The sequence below is a fragment of the Monodelphis domestica genome, chromosome 7 (assembly GCF_027887165.1).
Source record: "Monodelphis domestica isolate mMonDom1 chromosome 7, mMonDom1.pri, whole genome shotgun sequence".
In the NCBI taxonomy this organism is placed as follows: Eukaryota; Metazoa; Chordata; class Mammalia; order Didelphimorphia; family Didelphidae; genus Monodelphis; species Monodelphis domestica.
This window is the reverse complement of record NC_077233.1, coordinates 37,345,568-37,361,797: the sequence shown is the minus strand read 5'-3', so window position 1 is coordinate 37,361,797 and position 16,230 is coordinate 37,345,568. Positions and strand designations below refer to the sequence as shown.

Here is a 16,230-nt window from a genome sequence, read left to right as displayed (position 1 = left end):
TTGTTGTTCCTGTTGTATTTTCTATTCTCATTAGATACTTAGATAGAGGGGAAAAATGTAGAAATGACAACAGTATATGGCGATTGTGTTTTTCAGCAGCTCATCAGGTTTTCCAAGTTTTTAAATATGTATCACACAGGGGGGGAAAAAAGCTATGACTTTTACCATGTTAGTAATTCCATATGCTTAAAAAATGGGGGAAATATAATCTTACAAAGGAGGAAACAACTGAGCAATATTTGCTACTAACTAGCAAATTTACTCTTTGAATAGGACCTAGAAAAAATCTTTAAATTAATTATACAAATTTTTAGTCATACTGGCTGACACAGGTTTTCTCTACATGACATTCTATTTCCTGCCACAATTCTTTTGCTAAGTAGGCTGTACCCCACTCCCCCGCCCCCATAATACTCTCACTCCTCATTTAAACCTCTAGGAATCCCTATTTTCCCTTCTAGGCTCAGCTCAGATGCCTCTTTATATAGGAATCCTTTCCTGATTCCTTCCTCACCTTCAGGATTTAGCACTTTCTCCCCAGTGACTTTTGCTTGACTTTGTATAAAATTTTATGTTTTATCAAGTCTTTATCTCTTCAGTAAGATGAGATCTTTGAAATCATGAATTGTTTTGTTTTTGGGGTTTGTGTTCTTAATATTGGGTTCAGAGCACACAGTAGGTCATTAATACATATATGCTAAATTGAATTTAGAAGAAAGACTCTGGAAATGTGCCCCTAGGCAAAAGAGAGATTAGATTGCCAGGCGCCATTTTGATTAAGTATAGAAATCAAATGATAAGGATGGCTTGGTCTTTAAGACAGGGCTTATCTAATCAGCCACTACTCACTACTGTAAGCTTGTATTTTCAGGCATCACATGCAGCCCTGGGGAAAAGTAATCTCATCTGAATCCCTGGAATTCTGCCACAGCTTGGAAAAGATAATGGACACTAATAGTACTAAGGATCATTTCAGCACTTGTTTGTTGAGCTAGCTGCTTCCCTCTTGTTGGGTACCTTTCCTTCTCCATTGCAGTTCTAGATCCCTGATTATATTTTGCCTTCCTCCAGTATTCTGTGAGAGTAGAATTTTCCGCTTTGCTTTATTTGTATCCCCAGAATACAATACCAGGTCTGACAATAAATATCCTGTCTGTCTGTCTGTCTATCGCGTGTGTGTATGTATGTATGTATGTATGTATGTATGTATGTATCTATCTATCTATCTATCTATCTATCTATCTATCTATCTATCTATCTATCTATCTATCCATCCATCCATCCATCCATCCATCCATCTATATCTATCTATCTCGGTATGGTATAACAGAAAGAGCACTGATTCTGGAGTCTGGAGTCAAAACTCTTACACTTGAATTTGGAAAAATCACTTGACCTCCCTAGGCCTGTTTCCTCAACTCCAAAGTTATAGAAGTAGACTAGATGATTGTGAATTTTTCTTCCAGCTCTCAGGCTGTGATCTATAAGCAATCACTGCCCACATTAAAGCCCTCTTCCTGGAGAAGGCTATATCAATAAGGTACAAACTCTGGCATTTTCTGCTAATACCTATCACCATTCTCAGCACCTAACATTTGTCTTGGTGCCTAGTAAGTAATTAACAAATGCTCATTGAATGAATATTAGCTTCTGAAGACCTTTGAGTGAGGTCTATAAAGAAAATGCATATATTGTCCAAGTACTAACCTAGCAAAACTCAAATAAGCTCTTCGCATTGTCTGTACTCTAATAAATATTTCAACTAATTCAATTCAAAGCCAATAAACTTATTCAATTCTGTTTTATTGAAAAAGATGTGCTAGGAACTGGAACCTCTAATTCTACAAGAGTGTCAGTCAACAAACATTTCTTAAGCAATTAGACCCTAGCACAGCATTGGGAATATAAAGGAAAAGCTAAAATAGCACTTGCCCTCAAGGAGATTACATTCCTTTTTTTTATTTTTTAAATTTATGCTTTTGTTTTTCTTAATTAACAAATAAATATTTATCTTCTCTCCTTATTCCTTCAATTAAACAAATGTTTTTTAAAAAGAAAAAATTCTCACAAGAAATATGCAAACTCAGAGAAACAAATTACTTTATTGGGCATTTCCAAAAAATGATCAATTATTTCTGCATTTAGAGTCTATGACCTCTCTGTCAGAAGTGAGTAATGCTTCATCATCCATTTTCTAAAATACAGGGAGTTTACATTCAAATAGAGGAGAGGACCTGTTTGAAGTCTGCTTATGCCTAAAGTGTAATATTTGGATTACAGCCTCCCAAAAGTTACATGAAAATAGATTTCAGCCTAACTTAAGGAAAACTTCCTAATATTATGATCTGTCCAAGAGTGGCTTTAAGTGTTTCTTTCAAGTCAGCCCTGGATGTGATGGGTGAGAATCATGCTTCAGAGTAGGTTTTAGACTGGACATCCATTGGAGCCCTTCCAATTCTGCCATTCAGTATTTCTAAGTAATATGAAACATTGGCTTTAAGAAAATTAAGAAATTTAAGAAAATTTGGGTCTTGAAGATGAGCATATCCTAAGAAATATATGTGTTTGTGAAGATTTGGCTGGTGCCAATTTATAGATAATAGATAAAGGAAGAATTTGAGCCCTTATTCCCCCTCGCCAAGTTGATATTTCTTCATTTCTTTGATTGTTTCCTTGTCAAAAGCTTTCTAAAAACACACATTTATCCAAAAAGAAGAATGAGACAAATGTTTCTGAATTAGTTTCAATTAATCATATACTTTTCTTAGGAAAGCAAAGTAAACAAGCTCCAAGTCAATGACTCTAGAACTGACCGCCTCCATTATTTGAAAATTAGACTCGGATCCCTATCAGCCTACATTGGAATAATGGGATCACAGATGATTTGGTTCATCTATTGGTGCCAAGCATATATTTGTGAATCCTAAAAATTGACCTTTCTGTTTAAAATTTGGATTCCTGGATCATTTGTTCATTCAACAAGCTTTTCTTTTTAAAGACTTACTGTTTGCCAGGTACTGTCCTTAGTCCTGGAGATACAAAGACAAAATAGCCTTGCCTTCAGGGAACTTATATATTCCTTTGGGTTTTCCCATAAAGATGTTAAAATATTCCATCAGGTCCGTGTCCTAGACAAGATTTAGAAGTGAATTCTTGCTAGTCTCTGTGATCTGTACTTGCACTCCACTAATTGTGAGAAGTTGAAGGGATGTCCAGGATGATTTAGTGGCATAAAGCATTATTTTCCTGGAACTAACTTTACCACCTATAAATTCCTATAACCGAAGGCTACTCGATATCCTTAGGGAACTTATTCGGATGAGTAGATTGTAGAATCATTGGTTGTAGAGGTAGAAAGGACCTCAAACACTACCCTTTGTGCAGATGATAAAAAGACAAAATAAAGCGATTGCAACTCTTCTAAAGCTTACATTCCACTGGAGGAGAGGAGAGGGAGCTACAAGATTTGTGATGTAAATTCAAAGTAATTTCAAGAAGATGGAGGGGTGTACCTAGGGGTGGCCGAGATAAGGGAAGAAGAGGCACCACTCACCATCAGTCAGTAACAGAATCTGAATTGGACAGGATTTGATAGGCTATCTGGTTTAGCACATACCCAAAACAGCATTCTCTCTACAGCATCCTGAGCCTCTTCAAATACTATCCCCAGTGAGGAAGAACAGCCTCCAAGGTATACCATGCCATTTTTTGACAGCTGTCATTTTGGAAAGTTTTCCTTGATCTACCAAACCCAAATCTGCATTTTTCCATCTCCCATAAAATGTTCCTCATACTTCTGGAGTAAAAAACAAAAACAAAAAAACAAAACTAGCCTATTGGCTCTTCAAAGGGGGCAGTCCAACATTTTTTTAATTTAATTTTTTTTAATCTCTTACCTTCCATATTAGAATTAATATTGTATATTGATTCTAAAGCAGAAGAGCAGTAAGGGCTGGGTACTGGGGGTTAAGTAACTTGCTCAGGATAACAAAGCTAGAAATTGTCAGAGGTCAGATTTGAACCCAGGATCTCCCATCTTCAACCTGGCTCTCAATCCCCTGAGATACCTACCTACCCACCTCCAACAGTCTTGAAGTCAGCTATCAAACCTTCATCCTCCACCCCATTTTAATTCTTCCTCCCCCAAGACTCCAGCAAGTGAAGACCATGATGATAATGATAATCTTGTATCACAAAGCCGTGAATTGAAGGCTAACTGAGGGTATAAAAACCATTATAGCAATTTCTTGTTTTCAAAGGTGGAAATAAGGCCTCGTGAATGTGAGTCATCATTTTCATACTGAGTATATTAACTAATGTCATGATCAATTTTAGCAACATGAGAAGTGTAGGATGACAAGACACTTCAACCCTGTCAGGAAGCACCGTGGTTTTACCTCCATCATCACTACCCTTTTCCAGCTGTCCATCTGAATCAGACCACAGCCCTTACTTCACAAAGAGAGCATGTGCCCCACTCATTTCTAATCTATGACTTCTCTAGCTTTGTTGCCATAACACCAGATTTTCCCACATGAGATTTTGTTGGATCCTTCCCCAAAGATCCATCCCATGGGTTACTTATTTAGATTAAAGATATTTTTGAGGTGTGAACCCAGAAATTGTTTGCTTTTTTAAAATCATATTTTATTTTCCAGCAATTATATGTAAAAATATTTTTTCACATTCATTTTTTAAAAATTTTGAGTTCCAAATTCTCTTCCTCTTTCCCATTCTCACTCCTTCCCACCCTCCCTCTCCTTGAAAAGGTAAGCACTCTGATACAGATGTCACACGTGTAATCATGTAAAATACATTTCCATGTTTGTCATTTTGTGAAAAAGTAGATCATAGATTTTAAGACGAGGGACATCAAAAGGAATCCAAGTCAACCTCTCTATTTTGTAGATGATAGAACTTAGCCCTACAGAGGTTAAATCACTTTCCCCAAAGTCTCACCCATACATAGTAAGAGATAGAAATGGGATTCAAACCCAGGTCCTCTGATTCAAAATCTAATGCCCCTTTCAGCTGCACCATTTCTTCCTTTTGGTAATGCCCTATATTTGAGGACTTGGGGGATTCCTGTTTCAGAACTGCCCATTGAAAATCACTTTTCTCAGTTTGAAAGTAGATTAGTCTACTTCCTAGGTAGGTACCTGAATATATGATCAGGAAGTATGGATATGTGAATATATTTTTAATCTCAACAGAACATCATCATATCATAATTCGTTAATGATTATGAGCTTATTAATACAACTTTTTTAGTATTATGCCACTTTTAATTACAGAAATTAAGGATTTCGTTTCTCAAATATATAAAGACCTAAATCAAATTTATAAGAATATAAATCATTCCATAGCTGACAAATGGTCAAAGGATATGAATGAGTAATTTTCAGATGAAGAAATCAAAGCTATCAATAATCATATGAAAAAATCTTCTATACCTCTTAAATAGAGAAATGCAAATTAAAACATCTCTAAGGTACAACCTTATAGCTATCAGATTGGCCAATATGGCAGTAAAGGAAAATAATTAATTGGAGGGGATGTGGTAAAATTGGGACATGAGTGCATTATATAATTATATTATTGAAATTAATTTTTTAATTCTAATAATCCTTTCTTTATAACATATAATGACTTTTCCTACAACCTTGAACTTTATGCAGTTAAATGTTCAGTTCCCTCCTTTTACAGACTTTCTGCCACCTTTTGTTTTTAAAACATCAAAGCTGGAAAATAGCTTAGACATCATTTAATCAAACCCATTATTTTACAGCTAGAGAAACTGAGGCCCAGGGAGGCTATGTGACTTTTCACTGTTGACATCTGCTAGCAATGACAAACCTATAGCTAGAAGCCTGGCGTTCTGGCTCCCAGCCAATGCTTTCTTCTTGTTTAATAAGACTGGGTTTCCATATATCTGGATTTTGTTGAACAAATTATTGTAATTTCTTTTGTTTCTTCTCTACGTTTTACTTTTTAGTTGCTTTCTGATGCTTGATGACAAGTGGAGATTACTTGAATATATTAGGCTGCTTGAACATGTTTAAAATATGCAAAAAGACGAAGTCAGAGGTGGATGGAAATTAATTTACAATTTCAACTTCTTAAGAAAAGAATTAGTCTAAAACCAGTGGACCTTTTCTATTTTAATAAAATAATCATCCATAAGCCATTGCCATAAAACTTGTTTTCCAAATACTATTGTATAAGTTATAAAAATTCCCCTTGATAAATGTTAGATGAAGTGCTTTTGTTTCTCTATTAGTGTTTGGTAGGAGAGCTAATGACCTTGCATAAAGCAAACATAAATTATATTCACATACCTTCCCTGGAGTAGCTTTTGTAAATGTGCAGCAATATTCAAGTTTGAACTTCTCCAGTAACAAAAGAAAGTTAGTTTTGTTGAGGTTTGGAGTGTTGAGCACAAAGACAAAATCAGCCAGTTTATTAACACATTTTATTTAAGATCTAAGCAACTAACACCAAACAAATATGTAGATAATGACAGCAGACTTTTTTCATAGAAGTTCAACACAGTACAGTGCCCTAGATTTAATTAGAGATTTCGTGATGGAGTCATATCAGTTGTGTCTGACTCTTCATGACCTCATTTGGGTTTTCTTGGCAGAGATACTGGAGTGCTTTTTCCTTCTCTAGCTCATTTTACAGGTGAGGAAACCGAGGCAAACAGAGGTTAAGTGACTTGCCCAGAGTCACGCAGTTAGTGTCTGAGGCCAGGTTTAACTCCGGAAAATGAGTCTTCCTGACGTCAGACTTCATACTCTATGAACTGCATCACCTAGCTGCCCCAGTGCTCACAGTCTGGGTTCAAATCTTTGATTTACCAAGCACCAGCTTTATAATTTGGGCTTAGTCCCTCAGCTTCTCCAAATCTCTCCTCGGCCAAATGAGGGAACAAAAGCTCTAATTTCTCTTACATCACTTCTAGCTTTAAAGCTCAGGAGCTCTCTTCACCTTTGGGCAGTGAAGAAAGAAATGAAACAGTGCTTTAAAAAATGTACAACTTTGAAGAGTTGTTCAGCACAATAAGCACTCATTGGGGTCTTCTGTGTGCCCAGATCAGGGATTGGGCTAAGTGCTAGGGATACAAGCACCAAGAACTAAGGAACTGAAGTGATCCTTGCCCTCAAGGAGTTGACTTTCTACTGGTTAGTGCTAAGAATTCACGTTGAATTTGATCGAATCACTCATTCTTTCTCTGTGACCTCACACACAAGAAGTCTGAAGCATTGATATCTCACCTTGCCCAGGAAGTCCATTGTGGCAGAAAAGTAAACACCCTCCATTAAAAAAAAAAAAGGAAGTCTTCAACTTATTATTTCCAAAGTATTTTGTGCCATGAATGAGAAAGGATCATTGATTTAGAACTGGTAGAGACATTAAATTATTAAATTATTTTAAAACGGAGGTCCAGTGAGCTGAGATGACTTGCTCGAGGTTACAAGTAGAATCAGGATTTGATCGGGTCCTTTCACTCAAAATGTAGTTCACTTCCAGATGAACCATTCAGAATAATGAGAGGACACAAGATGTTAGGGGCTAATCTGTCGACAGCTGGAATACAATTTGGTAATTATTTTTTAAAGACGTATATGCTTAGTACTGCTCTAGATGCTAGAGATAGTAAAATAAAATGGAAAAGAACAACATTCTGAGGTGTGAGAGTGGGAATGGGGTGAGAAACTATATAAATATATAGAATTAAGCAATAGAGAATAGAGCTGGACTTTCACTGGTATAAGGAGCACCCAGAAGAAAAAAATTCCCTGTAGCAATGGAGGTTGGTTACCTTCTGGTTAGAAAGCTAAGGGACCAGGGTATGTATAAGAGACAGAACTGGAACCCAACTCTTCTTGGCTCAAAGGCTGGATCTCTGTCTGCTTTTCAGTACAAAGAACATATACTTGTATGTGCATGTGTGTATGTGTATGTATTTATTCATATAGACATATATGTGTTATGTTTATATTTTGATTGGGCATGTGTAGATATACATTTATATTTAAATGTCTCTTTTGTTTTTTCACTCATTTTTCTATTTGTTTATTCATTCATTTATGTGTATGTGCTGGTTTGTTTATTTATTTATTATGAGATACAGCCCCGATTTTATTAGTGGCACAGTTTGCAAATATTCTTCCTAAGCAGCCTGTGGAGAATGCATTTGATGTTAAATGAGTATCTGAAACCTGAGAAGCAGCCCCTTTCCTCCTGGCATGTAGTATTAAGGGTGACGGGTAGTGGGGAGGGGGGGCACTGACAGACAGGTCACATGGGATGCCTAGCACTCTGGTCATTGGGGAAGCCAGGCCACTTCCTTAAGCTTGCCTAAAACAAGTCAGATTGGCTCCGATTTTGTGAACTTGGTCTGGCCGACCCAGGACAGGAGTTTGGCTCCAGATTTCAGTGTAAACAGGACAGGAGAGAGAGAGAAGGAAAGAGAGATGCTGTGTTCTTTGACAACGGTACCTGTTACTGTCTTTGGTCGAGATGGCATTTCACATTTGATTTAGGCTTCAGCTGTGAGGCTCCATACGACATTTTTTCAAGCTGTTGGGCTCAGCCAGTGATACCAGCTGCTCAGCTTAGGCTCATTCCTTCTGCAACGGTCATGGGGGCTGTGATGACTTGCCTGGCAGAAAACAAAGCTTCCATTAGACAGGTAACCAGTGGATTGTGTGTTTCGGTTCAGTTTCAAAAATGGGAATCTAAATGCTGTCCATTCCAATTGATCTAATATTAGGATATCAGGATGTGCATGTGTATGAGTGAGTGTGTGTGTGTGTGTGTGTGAGAGAGAGAGAGAGAGAGACACAGAGACACAGACAGAGACAGAGACAGACAGAGACAGAGATAGAGACACCGAGAGAGACAAAGACAGAGACAGACAGAGACAGAGACACCGAGAGAGAGAGAGAGAGAGAGAGAGAGAGAGAGAGAGAGAGACAGAGAGAGAGAGAGAGAGAGAGAGAGAGAGAGAGAGAGAGAGAGAGAGAGAGAGAGAGAGAGAGAGAGAGAGAGAGAGGAGATTGAGCCACAGGTGTAACTCTAACAAGGACCCTTCAGACAAGATGACAGGACATATAACTCCCCAGTGATGGTGTGGAGAGGAAACAGTAAAGTACTTTCCAATTACCTCACACTGGGACAACAGTCAGAAGCCCACTGGGTAACTGGGATAATCCCATATGACTTGAGCATTGAATTGAAAATGGCAGCTAGGACTGGCAGCAGCCATCACAACAGAATGCAAAGAAATGGAGATCTTTTGAAGTCTTCATCCCAAGGTTAACTCGAGGATGCTTTGGAATTCTCTTTGTAGGTATGAAAATCGTTGCCTCCTGTTGTCTTGGAATGTTTGTCTTGGCAAATTAGGATGATTATAAGTGTCACCTCCGAACTTCTGAAATAGGCTGTCTTGCTTATTATGTGCTTATTATTCTTTGCTTATTATTCATTATATGGGTGGCATCTGATAGTCTGTGCTGTAGACTTAAAATCAGAGATGACATGGATGTTTTTGAAAAGATAAAGTCTTTGAGATATTTTGGTCCACTAAGAAGAATCATTTAAATTATTTTATAAATTGAATATTTTCTTTACACATGAATCACACACCTGTGTATGCCCATGTATCTTTATTTTAATGGGATAGGATGGTTACATTATATCCCATATATACTGGTCCTATAGGATGGGCATGTCCAATATGGTATCTGTAGGTAATAATTCAAACTTTAATATTGTCCAATATAGCATGATAACTCTGATTTATATGAGATAATTACATAGAAATATGAGTGTAAGTGTATTCGTTGTGTAGTCATGTCCAACTCTTCATGATCCCATTTAGGTTTCTTTTCTTTTTTTTTTTTGGCAAAAATACTCAAGTAGTTTGCCATTTCCTTCTCCAGCTCATTTTATAGATAAGAAAACTGAGGCAAACAGTAAAGTGACTTGCCCAGGATCACACAGCTATTAGATGTCTCGGGCCATATTTGAAATCAGAAAGATAAGTCTTCCTGAATTTAGACTGGCCCAATACTACACCACCTAGCTGCCCATTTATATATAAGCATATGTTTTTATAAATCTTCAAAATCCAGCTTGACTTAAAGCTAGTGGTAATATTAACAGCCATCACAGCCACACTAGCTGGCATTTACATGGCACTTTAAGGTTTACAAAGAGCTTTACAAATATGATTTCCTTTTATTTTCACAACAACCCTGTAAAATAGGTGCTATAATTGTCCCCATTTTACAGATGAAGAACCTATGGTAGACAGGAAGGGGGGGTGTTTAAAGTGGCATAATTTGTATATCAATGATATTTACCATAATTTAAACTCATATCAGTATTTATTACCCATTGACTATGGAAGTCATTTGAAGGCAGGGACCATTTCTTTTTTTGTTGTTGTTCCCTTTGTCCCCAATCCTCAGCATGATGTTTGGAACTGATCAAGTAGTACTGAATGAATTTAGTGATATGAATGAATGAAAATTTTAGGAGACAGTTGGCTCATTTCTCATATCTACTCCACTTCTCCTTTTTCAAATCAACATCCACATAAACTTTTTTAATTTCTTCATGAGACAAGATTGATTCAACCAGTACTAACACTAGGCTGTAGGAGGCAAAGGTGCTGGGCTTGGAGTTGAGAAGAATGGAATTGAAATCCTTATTCCACTTGAATAAACTTATTCCATGACCTTAGGCAAATCCTTTCACCTGTCTCAGCCTCAGTTTCCTTACCTGTAAAATAGGAATGATAGCACTTGCCCCACAAGCTCATTTAAAAAATCAAATGAGAAAACATGTAAAGCATTTTGCAAATCTTAGAACTCTATAGAAATGCTAACTAATGAGGCAGCTAGGTAGCACAGTAGATAGACACCAGGTCTGGAGTTGGGAGGATCTGGGATCAAATCTGACTTTTTACACTTCCTAGCTGTGTGATCCTGGCCAAGTCACCTAACCAGATTCCCTAGGCTTTTACTGCCCTTCTATCTTAGAATGAATATTCAGACAAAAGGTAACAGTTTAAAAAATGCTATTATTACAATTTTGTCATCAAATTCTTCTTGAAGGCAAACCCAGTTCTATTTCCAGAGGTCTTTTGGTTCTGTGAGCAGCCCTGTTTTCCAAAATGACTTGGTCCAGTCTGCTTCTGGGTGGACTACTGAATGATCACTCAGTCATTTACTTGCAGTTGTGAATTCTCCCTTTTGCTTGCATATGCATGCATGTGCATAGTCAGAGTAAATAAAAAAAAAAAGCCAAGGAAACGCCTTCCACAATATAAAAAAAAATAATGAAGGTTCATCTCGATTTGGGAATAATCAACCCAAAGTCAGCATGCCTTCAATTTGGTTTGGACTGCCTGCTGCATGTGAAGTGGAAAAACGTCTCATGTCTACGATTCTCATTAGGTGATGCTTCTGTGGTCTGTCCTGTTGGAAAACAGCTTCCAAGATGTGTGTTTTGACTAATGAGCAGCAAATGTCCCTGCTTCTTGCAATTAGCGAGAAATAGGTAGGAAGGCCAGATGGGTTCGGGAAAGTTTTTTGCCTTTGCCTCTAAAACCAAAACAGATAATGGATCCGAGAGCACAATAACCTTTTTTCAGATACTTGGAAGAATTCAAGAATGTGGTTTGTTTAGATATAAAAACGGCAGCTAGATATAATAAAGCATAGTTTTGTCTCAAGCTTCAAAAGAAGACTGATTGCTTTTAAGGAAAGCATCCATGTCAACAATGTAAAATTTCTCTGAAATGACCCAAGGACGTCCTCAATAGTAATTAGCTGAGATCATTTAATTCTGATATCTCTATCCTGTTTGTTGTTGGGAGCTGATTAGTCTACCTCTTAAGAAAAAAAAAATAATAAAAAGGGAAGACACTGAAATCTCATGAGACCTGGAAATAATGATTATGTAAAACGACATCTTATTTAAGATCCTTGGGGTTTGGTCACTAATTAAGGGCTTATTCTGTTGGTGAAAGTTGTGTTTCTCTGTCTTTAAACAATACCGGTCTGGTTTTGTTTGCCAGTGCCTGAGCCAATGAGACACAGAGTTCCTCCAAAACTCTGTGTAGAGTCAAGCAATCCTTTTTCCAGATAATATAAAGATAGCATTGATATGAAAGATGCCAAGATGGACTCTTAGTAGATATCACTAATAATTCAGAGATTATGGAATGATTCTCATGAAGCTAGAATTACTGACATTCCGATTTTTATTCTCCCCTTCACTATATATTTGTGTGTGTATATATACACACAAATACATTTATCTTAACATATATGCATATATTATTGTGTTTTATATACATGTATGTATTTTATATTTGTTTATATAACATACACATGTATAAATTCACCTTAATAGATATTATCTGTTGTTATATATTTATATACATGTATCTGTTTTATGTTTACATAATATACAAATATGCACTTGTATATATTCACCATAATATATTATGTGTCTTATGTTTACATACATGTACATGTAGTTTATGTGTTTGTATAATATACATGTGTGTACATTCATCATACTAGATATTCTATGTGTATTTTAGTATATGTTTATATACATGTATGTTTTGTGTGTTCTTATAATAGATAATATATAAATATATGCTCGTATACATTCACCATAATAGATATTCTAGGTGTATGTTTTATTATGTTATCTATTTATGTGTTTCATATGTTTATGTAATATACATACGTGTACACAAATATACATTCACCTTAATAGATATTACATATGTTTTGTTTAAATAAATATTTTATATATATTTATATATAATACACTTGTGCACACAAACATACCTACACATACATGTTTTAAGGCAACAGTAATGTATCATCCTTCTAGTACTCTGCATTGGGGCTTTCACTTTCCATTGAACCAACAGTCTTGCTTCTTGTTGTTGTGGATATTTATTCATGTATTCAATAAAGATATACGGAGCACCTATTATATGCTAGGCACTGTGTTGGGGAGATTAGGGCAGTACAAAAGCCCAACATGACAGCCTGTTCAAATGGAGCTTGTTGACTGGGAGACTCACCATGGCGGAGACACTGTTACACACAGTAGACATGGAGCCAAAGGATGGCTAGATGATGACAGAAAATCCAGAAGATAGGACCGGAGAGAATTCTACCCACTGGCTTCTCTCTTCTGGAAAGGAGGAGGCTAGGTGATGTGCTAGGTGGGATGGGGAGTGCTGAGTCCTTGAATATCAAAGCTTTAGAATAATCTCTATCAGGTTAATAAGCTTGGATGTTCTCGTTTGAGAGGATGCTCATTTGGTGGAGGGATATAATGGGGAAAGATTTATGACGTAGCCTGATTTTAGAGGAGAAGCCATTTTACTGGGACATAAAAGAAACCTATTATATCTCCACAGTTGATTTATTTGTGCTTGTACAAACTATGCTGTGTATTTGGTTTGTCCTGGAACAATATTAGCAGTAGAGACATATCCTGCATAACATTTGCCCAACCAGCATTGTTTGACGATGGCATCATCAATATATTATAACCAAAATCCACCGTAATGTCAGAGATTCCTGCTTTAAATGATCTGGTCGATGGCCCAAGACATTTGTTCCTATGGATCTGCCCCCAAAATGTTATTTTCACCCAGCGCCATGTCTCCCTAGGACAAGAACACTCGGCTATTGATGTTATGACCTTTTGAAGCTATTTATGGCAGCCTTCCTGGTAGATTTACAGTGATTCCCACTCGAGGATGTTTACTACCTTGTTTCCCCATTCCCCCAATTTAGCAAATTCCACGTTACTGAGGCATTGGCGGCATTAGTCATCGAAGAGGCTTACTCAGACTGGCAGCTGTTTAGAGGCTTTAAAATGCACTTGCCTACTGGATAGGGGTGGAAACTAGGCTCATCCCTGTCCAGTATTTCATCAGGATAGGGAACACCTGTAAGAGGAAACCCCCTTTATCGATGCAGCTTGGCACCTTCTTTATCACTTGGAATAGGAGAAAGTTGCCTGGGCTACGGAGAAGTTGTATCTTGGCAAGGATCACACAATGAACATGTGTCCGCTTCAAGATTTGAAGCCAGTTCCTCCTGCCTCTGAGCTACTATGCCACATACCTCCTGCTCTTGCTAGGATTTATGTTTTTAAGTCTATGAGGGAGTCTATAGGTGTGAGAGACCTACTGAGTAGGGGGCATAAGCAATTGGAAGTATCTAGCTGTCTGCTTACACCTGGACTGAGATGCCCAACTCCACCATCCAAAGGACCTTGGATGGACCACAGAGTATCTATCTTCCTTATTGCACACCTAAGCCCAATTTAGACTGGTAACCTGAAAGGTCTGCTTCCCATTACCAAGCTCTTTTATCTTTCCAGCCCCATTATCTGTAATGTTTTTACTATTTTCCTGTTCGCTTACTAGACCATGCTTTATTCACACTATGCGATTTCCCAACTGTACATCAGCTTTATCCACTTACTTTCTTCTGATGAAGATAAAATTCTCTTGCACAAAAGCTGCTAGTTTGCATTGCATGTGCTGCTTATTGACAGGGGAATATGTAATAGCATCTAAATTGACTTAAGGAAAATGAGAACCGTGAGTCACACATAATCATTGCCAGATAGATTGTTAATTACTTGATAATTCTTCATAAAGCTGCCTTTTGCTTTCTCGTCATGATTAGGAGTTCTTCTGTCTCTGTACTTGCCTGTCAGGGTCTCTGAAACTCTTTCTACACATTGCAGGTGCAGGGCTAAGGCTAAAGCTTTTGTTTTATTGAATTACAAAACAATTTCTATGAAATTTTCTAAACTTATTTGATTAGGGCATCATTTAAACTCTTCCTGTTTCATTTCTTTCTATACCTATATGGTAAAACCTTTTTCTTCACAAACATGCGAATAACACATCTCCTGTCAGTTTGGATTAAAACAAGGGTTCTTACCCTATCATACGCCTCTCTGGCAATCTGATAAAGGCCATAAATAAGCCATTTCTCAAATTAATGGTTTATCTTTCAAATTTCTAACTAAATGAAGTGCTTGCTTTCTATTAGAAATGAGAGAAAATAGAGATTTCCCCCCCACCCAAGTTCAAAAAACTCTCTGAAATCTATCCGTTTTATTTATTTTTTTCCATTTTTTATTGTCATGCAAGCCACATTTCCATATTGGCCATTGTTGTAAGGGCCCACTTATACAGAACCAAAACCCCAAAATGAAACCAAAGATACACTGATGTGAAAGACAACTCGAACAGCTCCTTCTCTGGAGGTGGATGATATTCCCCGTGATAAGTCTGACAGGATTGTCCCAGTTCATTGCATTGTTGAGAATAGCCAAGTATCCACTCATCAGGCATCCATAGACTCCATGCACCCCATGGCTGACCTGTTAAAGAATCTATTCATCCTTCATTAAGCTGGGTTTCAGGCAACAAGCAAACAGTCCATTGCTGACCAGAACCTACTGAGTTTCCAGCTTGGTAGGCAGGACTTACCAGACTTTACTCTGTTGAATGAGCCTTCGAGAAACTCAGATCTACCTCCTTTTCAGTGAGACAGCCAAGGAGGGCTTTTTGTTGAAAGTCCTCTAGCAAATAAGGAATAATAAAAAACAACTCCGATGTGTTCTTGATCTGTGTTCAGACAGGTTCCATCAATTCATAACTCAACTCCAGTATTTCTATCCACAGCACCCTTGCGTTGTTACAGGAGGGATGTGCTGTGAATTATTAGTAGCATCACCTTTAAACTTCCTGTTTCTGTCCTTCATCTTTAAAGCCTTTTGTTACAATTTACAAGAACTGACATTGGTAGTCAAACCTGATTTTCTACTATTTCTTTACCATTCAGTACAATTAATTTACATTACCTTAATCTTTATAGCTTTATGGGTTCAGTTGATTAATTGTGCACGAGACATCTCCCTGACAATAGAGAGCTACAGTAAACTTGTAATAGAGTTGTGATAACTGGCGTGGTAGCATCTGGTGAACTCAAAAATAAATTTCTCCTGCCCCATAAACACTTCAGCCTTTATGAGCAAAGGGTGCATCTATTCCCCAGTACACCCAACTACCTTGTGAAGGGAGGGGAGACAGTTTCCTGCTCACAAAAATGCATCGAGCTGAAATACTGTATATCAGTTGTTCTTGGTATATTC

The 16,230-nt window shown here is 37.4% G+C and overlaps 1 protein-coding gene across 2 annotated transcripts in view; it reads left to right on the top strand.

The window, feature by feature from the left end:
* The window catches only part of PDZRN3 (PDZ domain containing ring finger 3), a 281,919-nt gene that overhangs the window by 148,667 nt on the left and 117,022 nt on the right, over positions 1-16,230 (top strand). Inside the window, exon 1 of one of the 2 annotated variants that reach the window (XM_056804434.1) lies at positions 7,049-8,698. The exons of the other annotated variant lie outside the window; for it this stretch is intronic. Coding sequence (XP_056660412.1) covers positions 8,648-8,698 — 51 coding nt within the window. The 5' untranslated portion in view covers positions 7,049-8,647. Of the gene's footprint in view, positions 1-7,048; positions 8,699-16,230 lie in introns of those variants that run through there. 2 annotated transcript variants of the gene reach the window in all.